Here is a 14,382-nt window from a genome sequence, read left to right as displayed (position 1 = left end):
TTAATAATTTGCAGTTGAAGGAAAAATGTACTTTCAGTTACGTGTGAAATGATGGCAACGTATGTCAAATCCTAAATGTGTTATGATCTGTTGTGAAGGAACTGTCCAACAGTTTTAAAAAAACTGGACCATAAATCTAGAATTACTACAAAGCACAGAGATGTTTGTGCTGAACTGATAATACTCACTTGCAATACTGATAACCTCTTTTTTTCAGTTACTAAGAATGTAAGTTTTATTCTATTTAACAGCACTTGCTCTTTAATTTGCAATTAATTCAATACTAATGATCAAATTACGAGTTTTATTCTTCCCCTCACAAAGAAGAGCTAGGCTGTGAGAGGATGAATTTTGCATTACCTAGCACTACCTGGTTATGTTTTCTCATAAAAACAGGGTGAGAAGCAGTACTGGAGCAGGCACAACTGGTTTGGGGTTTTTTGGGACAGCAGCATCAACAGAGAGTGATCATGAAATGACAGCTTGAAACCAATTTGTTTTTGTGTAAGAAAGGACCAGAAACCGCTGCACAAGTCACTAACTACAGAAGATACCTCATTTATTTAATCAGTTAATTTTAAATTAATAACATTTGTTAACTTCTTGCATATGTATGCAGCACATTCAGCATAATCTTACAGAACTTGTAACTTTAAAGTGTTGCATTTCATTACTATCAAAATGCAGTTTGACACAAAGTGAAGAAGACAAAAAAGGAAACAAATAACAGTCAGCATTTCTAGCATCATAGTGTAAAAATCTGGAATTGTAATTAATTGTCTAACAAGCTGTAAAATTAAACGTGAATACAGTGCATTTTTACAGAGAGCCAGAGGGAAGAACCTATATAATGTAAAAACTGTATCTTGTTGCAATTCTATATTTTAAGGGTTACAAATCGAGGATCAACCTTTCAAGAAAAACCTCTATGTCTACCACTTACAATAACTGATAATTTAAATCAACCGATTCACCTCTATCACTTCAAATCAGCAACTTCATATAAACTTGATATCCACACTTAAATCAAAAAAGTATAGAAACTGCAAAGGTGATAAAATGCAAACTGAGAATAACAGTTTTAAGACTCCTTAAAAAGCACTTCATAGTGGAAGCAGCAAGCAGGAAAAAAACAAGCTGCTTTGCAATTCTTGTTTAGCCAGTGTATTTCTCAAGCTACTGGGTATAAACCAAGGATTTCAGAATCCTATGTACTAGGTGCATCAATATTCCTATTATAGGCCTGAAAGAACTAAACCTTAACTCTGCAAATGATTTAACACATATATTGGGGTAGTCTAAGGAACAGGCTAAGCTCTGAAATTAGCATTACCTGATACAAGTGAATCCCCACACTAACTGGAATATGAGATTTTTCCTAGAGCCACAAACAGCAACTGAATTCTGCCCAAACCCAGTAATAATAAAAATGATGACAAGACAAAGCAGTTACCACAAAAAAAGGTAACTTAGCATCAGTTTAGCCACTGCAGTGTTCAACTGTAATTGTTTTACAGTGACTTACTTTGATTCACAATGTAAATACTTTTTAAACTATGTGAGGACAGTTATAGTAATGATTTGTTAAACAGTATTGAAAGAACATCAAGCACAGACTAAATTCCTTCATTCACTCCTCAGGAGGGTTTCCAGGAACCCCCATCTTTTACCCTTTTAAGGAAACATAGCTGGGCAAACTTAACTGTCTCACCTAGGACTCTGCAAGTCCAGAGGGCCACAAAGATGATCAGAGGGCTGGAACACCTCTCCTGTGAAGACAGGATGAGAGTTGGGCTTGGAAGATCTTACAGCAGCCTTCCAAGTGCCTAAAAGCAGCCTACAATAAAGCTGGAGAGGCTTTTTACAAGGGCATGTTGGGATAGGACATGGGGAAATGGCTTTAAACTGAAAGAGGGGAGGTTTAGATTGGATATAGGAAGACATTCTTTACTAGGAGGCTGGCGAGACAGTGGCACAGGTTGCCCAGAGCAGCTCTGGCTGCCCCATCCCTGGCAGTGTTCAAGGCCAGGTTGGACAGGGTTTTGAGCAACCTGGTCTAGCGGAAGGTGTCAGGGGGGTTGGAACTGGGTGAGCTTTAAGGTTTTCCAACCCAAACCATTCTGATTCTGTGACGTTGACAATAGCATATTACACTATGTTTTTTTTAGTCAAAACTTTAGATTAAGGGGAATTCTGAAACAAGCTTGGCCATTGACATATGGAGAGGCACAACTCAAGACAAACTATACTACTGCAGTCAAAAAACAAAAAGAAGGTGTTTTAAATGAAAACAAGTGATGAGAGGAATGGCAGCTGGATAAAGAATGGAAAAGGACAACTTTCTTCCCTTCTGAGTTCCCCACCCTTTATTTTTGCCTTCCTGAAGGCATTCTCCAAGCAGCTGATTATAGAACTCATTTTAAAATTCAATCTGAAATAGAAACAAAGCCTTTTGTTTAAAGTATATGACTTAAGTAACTTCATTAAAATATTCCCTTTTAAAGACAGAGCTATGCAAGTATTCTTCAGACTATCGCCTGAAGAATAATTCCATCAAAACCACTGCTAGTTACACTATAGCCTAGTATGAACACTGAAATTAAAGCAAAGGCAATACTGTTAACACGTTAAATATTTCCCAGTATACCTGCACAGGCCACTCAGGCTTATGGACCAACAGCCATAACTAAGCAGTATGTTTGCTATCTGTGACTCAAACACGTACCCAAAGCACATTCACTTCACAAGCCCTTCCTGACTGAAAAAACCCCTATGCCTCAGGCATTATTCACTGAAAAAATACAAAGAACCAAAGCCTGGTATTTGTCTGGTATTGTGACTACAGAGTAGCAACAGGGCAATATTCATGAATCAATGTACCCCCCAAAAAAAAACAATTTACAGTTAAATATATTACAAATTGAGAGCTTAACATATCAAAAGTTCAGAAATATCATACCGCTTCAAAAGAGTCACAGCCTATCAGTATAAAGGAAGAATATAAAACTATTTTATTGACCACTGTTCACCAGTATTTACAATAAAGTAAACAATATACAGTCTGATAACATTCAAATTACTACAAAGTTAGTTTCCACCTGGTCTTCTTGAGACCAGGTGATCCCAAATACTAAAAAGAATGATTCTACAGTTTTAAAGGGCTAGTTTGGGTAAAGGAGATACATGCACATCAATAGTATAGAAGACTACAAAAACATCTGTGAGTTTGTTTAAACATTCATTATGATTCTTTAATAACTATGGAAGTTTATGAATGTTTTATAAAAGCTTTTACCTAATATGGAGGAAGAAGTAGTATCAAATGCTCTCTCGTGATAAATGAAACAAGTTGCAGAATGCTTTTATTTACTTGCTGTTGATGCAAAACGTACTACTTCAAAAAAATATCAAATTCGATTCTTGTTAGAATGTATGTTTCTCACATTGCTAATAAATCAAATTTCCGGGTTTAATATTCATATATATAAAAAAGCAATGCAACTAATTATTGTGCTTCATCTTCTGGGCATGAATGCCAAGTTAGTCGCTCTTCATAAAAAGCGATTACGATCTGAGGACACTTCACGTTAGCTTCTTTGGCCAGCACCAGATCTGCCTCATCAGAGTCTTTCCTGATGTAGAAGAGAGTGGGATTTAAGAAAATGCATAATCGTAAGTCAGTAAATACAGCAGCTTTTGATAGGTCATAAGTTCTGAAAAGAATGTCAGTTTTCAGTATACCTTCAGTATACCAAGAATTTCCATGCTAATGGTAAGGTTTCATAGCTGCATCTTCCTTCCCTTCCCGTATTTTTTTCTGTTTTATAGGAAAACGCTATTCAAAGTGAACCATTTATACAGTTACCAATTGCAGTATATAATGAAACAACAACTTTGATGATTTTTTCTTTTAAAGTATAATCACAACTTCATAGTAAGACTTTTAAAAATCACTAGCATCAGTTTTAAGATGGGGCATTTGCATTCAAATTCTATTTACTCTTTATGCAAGTCACTTCCTGTACTTCACACTGCTTTTCTTGATGCTGTCTTGGGATAATAAACTTTCCAGTCTGACGTGCTTCAGAGTCCATTTTGAAGTGTATGTTGCCTTCACAAGTCAGTTTTGTGCAAACGTATTTATATCTATGTTTGTTGCCTACTATCAACTACGAAAAACTAATAAACTGCAACTGAACTAAATCCTTCTGTTTCATTTTGCCAATTATCACTGCAGAAACCCAAACTGTCATAATCCGTATTTTGCATCACTTCTGAGTTTCACATATAATTTAGGGAGAATGTAAAAAGACAGAAGGGAGACAGAATCTTCCAAAGAACTAATCTTCAGCAGTCTGGGCACATCACATGGCAAGTAATTTCTCTGGAGACCACTCAGTTTGACTCCATTCAGAAAATTCTGCCCTTCTCAAAGGCTGTGGAAAGCTATTGTTGTTCTCATTCCACCACCATATGACATCTAACCCCCAGTAAATGTCAATTCAATCTCTTGTATTCTCAATACTGGAAAAACAGTGCTGACTTTCTTCTACTTGTTTTACAAGGCAGGAAGCCCTTCTGTCAACACTGTAGCTAGTGAAGCTGGTCTTGACCTACCCTCCCAACACCACAAACTCCACCCCATCGCTTTCCCCTATTTCTAGCCCATAACAATAAACCTCTCCTCCATATTGTTTATTCTTCATCTCATCCTCAGCTTCCTCCACTAGCTGCTTCCAGTTCCACATAGTTGCATACAGAACAGCTGGCACTACAGCCAGTTAAACGGTTGGCTATGCAGCACCTGGCTCCTGCTTAGTGGAATGCGTAAAGCTGGATTCCTCCCTGCCATTCACTCAGCAAAACCATTACCAAGATCCAGCTTTTCCATACAAATGCTAGTTTTTCCATATTTTATCAGGATTTACCTTTTAAATTTCAACTTCCATAAAACTGAACCAACAGAAACTAAAGTTATTTTGGATTTTGAAGGAAGAGTGATTAAGTACTAACTGATTATAGGAAGCCTTGTTTTTCTAAGAATACAAGGACAGTAAGCAGACCACCAGTTCCTGTCTTACTCCTGAAATGAAGTTGCCCGATTCGCCTAAGTGCAACTGCCTGCCCTCTCTTATTATGGAGAACTGTGGATCTAAGACTTACCATTTCATGAGGAACATAAGCTCTCCACTGCTATCTGTAGCCCCAATTATCCGCTCAGGATCAAGACCCCTTGCAAATCCTCTTGGTTTATCAACCTATCGAGTAAGTTAGAACATCAGTATTTTGTTCGAGACGAAATTCTACTTGGGCATTAGTGCTAAATACACACATTCATTTACATACATATGTGTGTGTACCAGAAAAAAAAAAATAGCCTTGCATAATTATAAAAGCTGTAATTACATATTATTGTCTGAAGATTACATCTATTTTTTCAATGACCTTCATGCCAAGCCATCCAGATATAGAGTAGTAACGAAGGACTTTAGAGAAATTTATCTAGCATTTATTTCTGAAAACTCAATAGATGAAACAATTGGTCTAAAACCATTATAGTAGATAAAAAACCCAAGCATGGCCTGTAAAAGCAACAAAAGAGGCAAAGCAGAAATGCACTCCTGGAAGAGGGAAAACCACATCATTTTCAACAAAACAACAGGCTTGTGATGGCTTAAGCCAACTGTGAAACTGCACCCTTGGGGAATATCTCTATTTTTCTTGGCTGACTGAGATCACATCAGTGGCAAGAAATATCATGACTATTTCCTGTATTAGTTCCTCTAGGTTCACAATATCCTTTTTGAGACAGTGATCACTGCTGTACCAGGTAAAGCCACGCAACTGACTTTATACAGAAACTAAAATACTCTTTGTATTATTAATAAACTATTCCTTCTGACGCCTTCAAACCTTTTTGACAGCAATCACACATCCAACAGCTGTCTTCAGTAAACTACTGACACTGCCAACCAGTTTTGTTTCAAATTGCTAGTTTACAGAGAAAAACATGAACTATTGAACACATTACTGTATTTGCATTCTTTTGTACTTGTCAGCACTAAATTTGTCATGCTGCTTGTTCATTTAAAGTGTAGGAGAAAGCAAGACCTTTAAGAAAAGGTAGGCTTTCTTCACTTCCCTTTCTACTTCCTCTTATCATGTCTGGTCCTAATCTAAGTAACTGCCTGATCTTCACATTTTGCCATCCTGCCACTCCCCTATTCAAAATCATACGCTAAATATGAAAGCAAAACCAGAACTTAATCTTTGTTCCATTTATGAACCTTTTGCTCTAATAAAAATGACCACTTAATATCATTCATTAATAACTTTTTAACCAGTCTTACTTTCAATTATTCAGGAAGCATCATGGGACAACACAAGAACTTTTAGTGATCATGTCAATCAATCATCTTTTATTCATCTTTTGGACAGTCTCATTAACAACCAAGAATGATTACTCTTTTCAAACCACAGTTCCAGATGTGAGATTTTTACAGTTTTAAACCCATGTTTGGTCTCATTCTCAAAATGATAATGGGATTTTTTGGGGGGTGGTGGTGGGGCAGTAGTGAAGAGACACAGAAAAAAAAAACTTAGCACATGAACATATACTTACAGCATCACGCTTTTTCTTTGATTTACTATCATCAGACTCACTATCTGACAAGGATTTTCTTTTGGCACCATCTGTTTTTTCTTTACCAGCTTTCTGAGAGTTCAGAAAAGCTTCGATTAGCTCTGGACAATCTAAGTTTTCTTCAGGTTCCCATGTGTTGTCAGCACTGAAACATATACACAGTTATGTAAAACTATGGAAAGGAATAAAACTAGCCAAATCGCTCATCACCTTAAGCAAGTTAATTCATTTTTTCTTTATGTAAGGCAAGTTTTTTAAACCTAAGAATGCTTATCTTGCCATCTTTTATAACTTTCACGTACTAAATTTGATGAAAGAAACTAGTATGCTCTGCTACTGTTGACAAATTATGTTCTTAAAACTGGAGACACAGAACAAGCGGGTCTCTTAGCTCCTATAATCCAGTGGGATCATAGGAGTTAAAACAAGCAATACCCACCCACCAAAACTTACCTGTTCATTTAAACTGACTCCTTTCCCTGGTTCCTCTAAAGACTGTCCATGCAAACAAGCTATATGATAAGAGCACTAAGACTTACAGAGAACAGAATGTATACAACACTCACCACAAACAGTGTACGTATGTCTAAGCTTCTATCATGAAAAATACACTAAAAAGCTCTCTCTGAGCACTGAGCTCAGCTGTACTTAGAACTATCTTCCTCCTTCAGTTGACTACAGGAGAGAACAAAGGTTCCATGTCCAGAGATGGACAGTGCAAATATTTCAGTGAGTGTGGATTTTGTTAACTAAAATTTTAAGAAGTGCATGAATGTTCCCTACAACAACTAAGCACCTCTTCAGAAGTCCTCATGCACAAGTACTGCCACAGTGCTACTGCACAAGCAGGATGCTTACAAATTATTTTCAGTTACTAAACTGTATTTTTTAAGTAAGATCCTCAAATACTAAACACATTGTGTTTTGCATTTCTGCTCTTACCACTACACAAATTTCACATGCTAGAAGGCAGGATATTGCAATGTGATCGCTCTGGGAGGTATACAACAATAATACCACTGCATATAACTACTTGTGTTCAAATGATAGGTGCATCACCTTTATTTCACATAGTAAAGCAGCCTGCCAGAAAGTGTCATGGGAGGGATGGAGGAGGCACAGCTATGTGCCTTCTTTAACAATCAATTTTTAAGTTCACTTAAAAAGGCTTTCCTGTGCTTCTGTAAGCCCTGTGAAAGCGACTCAAAATGCCTAATGAATGCAACTATGCCACAGAATTCCTTACGCAAATTCACCTAATTTGAGAGTAGTTTGGAAAAATGAATAATAAACTGCTTCAAATTCATCACTTCAGAACTGACTACAGTCTTAATCCCTGCAAAGATTCCTACTTGGAAGTAACATTCATTCTACTACATATGTAATAACTGTCAGTCTAACTTAGCTGCCCCACTTGAACATGCATTTACGGACATCCTTTGCTTGTTCTTTAAAATGTATCACCATCATCCAATCCCCCCTTCACATAGTTATTTCAAATAAATGGTTAATATTTAGCATTCTATCAGAAAAAAATAACAGGTAATGCCTTACTCTGTAAATCCTTTCCACTTCAAGTAGTATTCCACCTTTCCATTTACAACACGTCTGTCCAGGACTTTTTCCACAACGAATTCCTCAGGCTCTGCCTCTTCAACTTTTTTACCTTTGCCATTCTGTTTCTTTCCCATTTTGTGCTACAAAAGAAATTCAGAATGACATTATTCTTTCTTTTGCTTTACACAGTTACTTCACTGGCCAAATCCAACTTTGCTCACTAAACAGCAAAGAATCATGTACTTATTCACACTAAAGCCAGAAGCTCAGACTCCTTTTACGTTAGTGCATGTGGTCAGGTAACCTGAGCAAGACATGTTAATGTTTTGGGTTTTTTTCAGTTGCTTAATGAGATACCCAACACCGGTTTTATAAAGGTGAAATATTTTTGTCCATACACAGTGCCTCTACTCCCCTTATAAATTTCAGTATAAAAAATTCTCAGTGCTACATGCTCAAAAATTTATAAAGCTTCTAAAAGTTAACTCTATGCCTGTGAAAAGACAGAGGGCAAGAAACAGCATAAGACAGAAGTAGTAGGGGAACTGTGGAAATGCGTAAGACAGGGAAAAAAAAAAAGGAAAAGCTGATGGGAGCAAAGTTTATGATGTATAACTAGAATAAGCAAAATACTCAACAATAACCCATCACTGTTGAACAGGATGCATGCTAGGAGCATTACATTACTGCAGTCCCTTCTCATTCTCAGCCACGCACCTATGCAACTTACATTCAAACAGATGTCACAAAGGTGCAAAAATTTAAGACACCTACACTTAAGTACAGCACTAAACATGTAAATGAAATTTTGCTAACTTAAGCGACTTTATAAGCGTTTTAAGTTTACATTTGATACTTCAAATAATATTCTTAAAGTTCTTAAAATAAATATTACATCCACATCATCCTCAAGGCATTCCCAGTTTAATAAGGCACAATTAAATAGTAATAGAAGGACACATTTAAGAATTTCCTTTTTTGCAATCTTAAAAAGTTTGGATCAAGCCTATCATGTTGTTGTACCACATTGCTGGAGCACTAGCAGACCAAAATGAACTTGCTTGCCATTTTGGACTGCACCTTATAAAGAAATTGTTAAAGTGGCAGCCATAAACTAATGGGAGCAGTATTAAGCTCCTAAAACATATACTTGTGCAGCACCCTAAATCAAAGTGGACAGAACTAATTCCTCACTAATGCACTTCCTATAGAACAGAAAACAGACAAGCAAAAAAATCGCAGAGCACGTCTATTTGCATGATGGCCTTTCTCTAATCCTCTCTAGAGTGAAAGCGAGTTGGTTTGAGAATACTGCGAAGCAATTTTGAAACTCAGGTTTTTACACTTTGTAGGAATTTGTCTCAATGTGGTGAAAGGTGAAAGGTAAAAAAAAAAAAAAGTACATTAGACAAAAACCTGTTCTTTTTATAAACTGAAGATTTAAGGCCAATTCTTTCTTTTCAAAGCCATGTCTTTGTGCCCTTATTTTTCATAACTGATTTCCGCCCCACTCCCCAAAACAGCTTTACTCTGGTTAGCAGAAATTGAAGGTGTAAACAACAAAGAGGAGGAAAAGTTTCAAATTTCTCTTTCAAACAGCAAGTTTCTGTATATGGTTATATCTCATGCAACATTTGTTTTGATCGGAAGCATAGAAGAGAGATTATCTAAAACAGAGCATGTATTTCCAATTAAGATTTTAACTGCCTGCATATCCCAGGTGTATTTTGACCACAGCATTCATGTCTGAAAAGTGTCAACTTAAGCACACTGGCTTTTTTTGCCTCCACAGGAAAAAGAATGTAAGACTGATATTGAAAGAAAATTAAAACATGGAGATGTCCAACGCTTCTATGAAGGTAGCTTCTTTCCAGAAACGGAAGTGTGAAAAAGAGAAACAGGCAGAAATGAGGAAAACACATGAACAAAACAAAAACAAACAAAAAAACAAAAAAAAAAAAAAAAAAAAAGAGAGAGAAATAAGCAGAGAGAAAAATAAAGAAAAACCAAACAAGACAGACTCACTATACCATAGTAATAACATTATAATTACTGGTGATGAGGCAAGCAGGCTACAAGTGGGGAATATCTCCATCTGTGTTCTCCGTTGCACTAAAATTCTTTGATTCAATGGAAGATTGTTTTCTGGTACGCTTTTCGGCTTCACTAATTCTTGTCACTTAAAGATAAATGTTTTGGATTTCTGTATCAAAGCAACATTATTTTTTTTTTTTACTTTCTAAGACTTAAGTATCTAGAGAGTCTTCCACAGAAGAAAATGCATGTCATGGGGATCTGTATTTTTTTCTTGAAGTGCAGTAAGAAGTAACAAAACTGAGAGCATGTTGCTTTTTGTTTTAAATATTTAAGAGATTCAATTAGCTCTTGTGTACATCAGCACTGCTTTCCGAACTCTTGAGCCTTTCCAACCTATTAAAGTAACACTTGATTGCAGAGCCTGCAGAAATACTGAACATTTGTTAAAAACCTGTACATTCTGAGATTATACAAGCCAATGTAAAATCTCGCTGATAATGACTGAAGTGGCCACTAGACCCCTGAAGCTTCCTTCTCTAGAGTCATATGTAAGCTGTAACTTGAGCATTTGACCACTGAATGGATCCTCTAAGGCCCATTTCCCTTCCTGCATTCCAAAGTCACATATGAGGGTTGTAGGTGTGTGGCTAATCACTTTCTTTAAGGGGCATGATTAAAACATTGATGTGACACTGTGGTGAAGGGTTTTAACACAGAGAAAGTTACAAAATAGGAATTACAGTTCCAGAGCTATGCTATCCCTTAATACATTTAGGTTTTGCATGCAAATACATAATGAAGCAGAATTAGTTACAGTTCCCATGGGAACCATAACTGCCTTTCCTGACCTGTGCAGCAAAATTCTTCTGTAAACATCAAAAGATTAAAAATACTGCATTCACAGATTCTTTCCTTTCCCTGAGGCACCCCCTCCCCAGCCTGGCTAACTCTTTCTCTTCCTTGAATTAGGGAAAACTGGGCAACCAATTACTAACAGGAAGTTCAGACACTGACCTTGGTGAAATCTTTTAAAATAGTTTCTTATTGTGCAGTATAAAGGAAGCACTCCATTGCACTTTTAAGCCAGGAGTTAATACAAGTTTTTAATGTATCTCTACTTGGGTCAACCAGTAACCATTTCAGTAAATTTAAGTATAGGCCTTTTGAGAGCACTATGAATCAGTTGTTCTGCTATCCAAATTTTGAATTGTACATGTGTATTTCAGCTTACTTCCCCACCTCAACCTCAGATGCATCTCACACTATACTTTTTCAGTTCTGTCTCTCATAAAACGATATAATTATTAGTTGAATGGCAACCAGCAACCAACTGCCCTTAGAAGTCCGTATTTTAATGTCAAGCAAAGCTTTACAGGACTTGAGATCCATGAATGCATCATTAAAACGGTCCAGGAGGGGTTGACATCTGATAATCTCTGCTCCTATGAAATTCAAAGAAACTGTTATTTGTTAAAAATCATTTCAAAAGGCATCTTAACTACGCCACATCATTTCCCAATAATGTTATTTTTCATCTGTAGAGACTGCCTTTTTCAGGCAATTAATTTTCCCCAAGTACACTGGGAGAAATTAAATGAATACATGATTTGGATATTATTTTTTACATATATGATGAATTACATGGTGTGCTGAAAGGAATCTAAAAAAAAAAAAAAAATAAAAAAAAATCCTTAGTGTTCTCTATTGTAGAGCAGATGAAACAGTGCAGTCCTTTAATATTTTTTCCCAACAAGTCTCTTTAGAAATGGGAGATTTATTAAAGCCAAAGACAATGTCCTTTCTAGTCGCCTTACTTTCTGGATCTGAAATTTTGGTCAGAACAATGCTGGGGAGGGGAGATGTGGATGTATCTTTTAAATGGAGATGCCAAGTTATAAGTCTGAAGAAAAATATGTTGATTAAATCCTTACATACTTTAGGTGTGCATGAACTTACCAATGTAGTTTTATTGGAGGCCATTTTTATTGCAGACTTGCAGAGCTTTTACTAGAAAAATGCATGACAATTAAAAGGAAGTTTACGTTACTCAAAGAAAGGCATCCCAATACAAGCATGGTCCTTGTTCCAACCCCCATGTAATCACTGCATACAACGTTTCTAATAAAGATTGAATCCAGAACAAAAAGTAGGTTACCACTTCATCTGGCATAACCCAGTAATGCACCATTATGCTAGCCAGGATAAACGATATGACAAAGTGGTATATACGGTTAAAAAAAGGGGGTTTTCCCCCAAGGCCTTCTAAGGCACAGAGATGTTTCAAGGGAAAAGGGGGAGGACCATCAGGGATGCCTATTTCCTTAAACCCAATGAAACAGGAGTTAAGATTCTAGCAGTTAATTGAGATATACCTAGGTATATACTAGGTATATTTCTGGTGGGGAGCAGCTACATATCTGTGTTGTAATAATGATTTACCCATTACTCTTACATAGTAGTAAATTCTTACAAACATCAAATATTTATCTTAAGGCAACTATAACGTTGCCTTCTGATTCTCAAGCTTGCAAGAATCAAGGTCCTAGAGCAATGTTAACTCAGCTAAGCTGTACATACTACATATTTAACCTACAGAAATGATGCTGAACAGAATCCATCCCCTTTTCCATGTCATTTCTCATACTGGCCACCTCCTCAGGCATGTACTGTCCCCGCCCCACTGCAAACTATAGAACTGTTAGAATTCCCCATATTCCCGGGCAAGGCAAAAGAAGAGTCCTGCAAGGCCAGGAAACCTCCCGGATTCAGCAATCCTCCCCCAATTCTCCCCTGACACGGGAGGTGGATTTTGGCAGCCCCATAGGCGGTGGGGAACGTGAAGGGAGCGAAGGGCAGAGGCCAGGGCCCCAGTGCAGAGGGGCTTTGCCTTGTCCCCGTTCGAAGGCAGGAAAAAGGGGAAAAAACCCAACAATAACAACACCTCCTCCCCCCCCCCCCCCAAAATGCCACCCCCCATAGAACACAGGCAGCCCTGCGGAGGAGGCGGGCGCACGTGAGGCAGGCGGGGACGCGACGGGCGCGCTAAAAGGGCTGCCCCGGGCGGCGCAGGGCTGATCCGCCGCCATACGGCGAAGGCCGGGAGAACGGGCCCGCCGCGCCCCCGCCACCAGGGCCCCTTTCCACACCGCCTCCCCCACCCCGCCACGTTTCCCCCGGGCCCGGCGCACGCCGCCACCTCCCGGAGCGGGGCCGCCCGACCGCGGGGGCCGCCCCTCGACGGTGGCGGGCTGGCTTTGTCTCCCGAGCGTGTCCGCCACCGCGCGGGTGCCGCTGCCCCCGCCCCCCGGCGCAACCCTCCTTCCCAGCGGTAAAGCCCGCTAGCCCCTGGGCCCTTCCTCCCTTCTCTCCGGTGCGGGCCGGCAACCGCCGGGGACGCGGACCCCCCAGCAGCACTGCTCCGCCCGTTACCCCCCGCCGCCAAGGAAGCGGCAGTGTACTAACGGGGTGGGGAGGGAGGCGGGAGGGCTGTGCCCGCATAGATCCGCGGCGGCCCACAGGCGAGGCCTTGGGGCGCAGAAGGAAGGGGAGCCGAGGATGGGGAAAGAAGAGGGGGATAGGAGGCGGCTGCAGCGAGAGAAAGAGGGAGAGAAAGAGAAGGATACAGACTTCAATGGTGCCCAGCCGTTCACGTCTGCCGTCTCCTCCTCGCTCTCGCCCTGCGCGCACTGAGCAGCGGCGGCAACAGCGACATCTGAGGGGGGTTGAGGCGGGGGGTGGGGGGAGGGAGGAAGGGAGGGAGGGAAGGAGTGAGGGAGGGGGTGGGGAGCGGCGGGGCGGCGGCGCAGCGCAGGGCGGGCGCGGCGGGTGGCGGGGCTGGGCTGGCCGAGCACTGCGCGCCGGCGGCTGACGGGGCAGAGCGCACGACGCCGCCTACGCGCGAGCTGCAACCTCCTACCGTCGTCGCCGCCAGCACAGGAGGGGGGCCAAGACGTCTCTCCAACGGGGGGCTAGCTCAGGACCGCGTCAGGCGTCCAAAAGAAGGAAAATGCCTCGCGGCGACAGAGAAAGCGACTGGGTGAGGCGGCGGGCGGGGGGAACGGGCCCGCGGCGACCGGTAACTGCAGCCGCCATGATGGCCGCCGCCATGAGGGCGCGTTGGGCCTGAGCGGGCGCCGCCCGCAGCA

The 14,382-nt window shown here is 40.1% G+C and overlaps 2 protein-coding genes across 35 annotated transcripts in view; one reads left to right on the top strand and one right to left on the bottom strand.

Annotated features, from left to right (window-relative positions):
* Nucleotides 1-542: 542 nt before the first annotated feature.
* The window catches only part of CBX3 (chromobox 3), a 15,647-nt gene continuing 1,807 nt past the window's right edge, over nt 543-14,382 (bottom strand). For 2 of the 12 annotated variants that reach the window (XM_080639386.1, XM_080639377.1), the window contains exons 2-5: nt 8,198-8,340; nt 6,623-6,788; nt 5,164-5,258; nt 543-3,632 (exon numbers count right to left, since the gene is read on the bottom strand). In XM_080639386.1, coding sequence (XP_080495512.1) covers nt 3,506-3,632; nt 5,164-5,258; nt 6,623-6,788; nt 8,198-8,334 — 525 coding nt within the window. In that variant the 5' untranslated portion in view covers nt 8,335-8,340 and the 3' untranslated portion in view covers nt 543-3,505. The other 10 variants (XM_080639382.1, XM_080639380.1, XM_080639379.1 and 7 more) reach the window with 10 other exon arrangements.
* HNRNPA2B1 (heterogeneous nuclear ribonucleoprotein A2/B1) overlaps nt 14,013-14,382 on the top strand; it is a 25,088-nt gene continuing 24,718 nt past the window's right edge. For 15 of the 23 annotated variants that reach the window (XM_080639350.1, XM_080639348.1, XM_080639372.1 and 12 more), the window contains exon 1: nt 14,015-14,273. In XM_080639350.1, the coding sequence (XP_080495476.1) occupies nt 14,244-14,273 (30 nt within the window). In that variant the 5' untranslated portion in view covers nt 14,015-14,243. Of the gene's footprint in view, nt 14,274-14,382 lie in introns of all 23 variants that reach the window. The other 8 variants (XM_080639355.1, XM_080639353.1, XM_080639354.1 and 5 more) reach the window with 5 other exon arrangements.

Source organism: Psittacula echo (assembly GCF_963264785.1).
Source record: "Psittacula echo genome assembly, chromosome: 2".
NCBI lineage: Eukaryota > Metazoa > Chordata > Aves > Psittaciformes > Psittacidae > Psittacula > Psittacula echo.
This window is presented reverse-complemented; position numbering and strand designations above follow the sequence as displayed.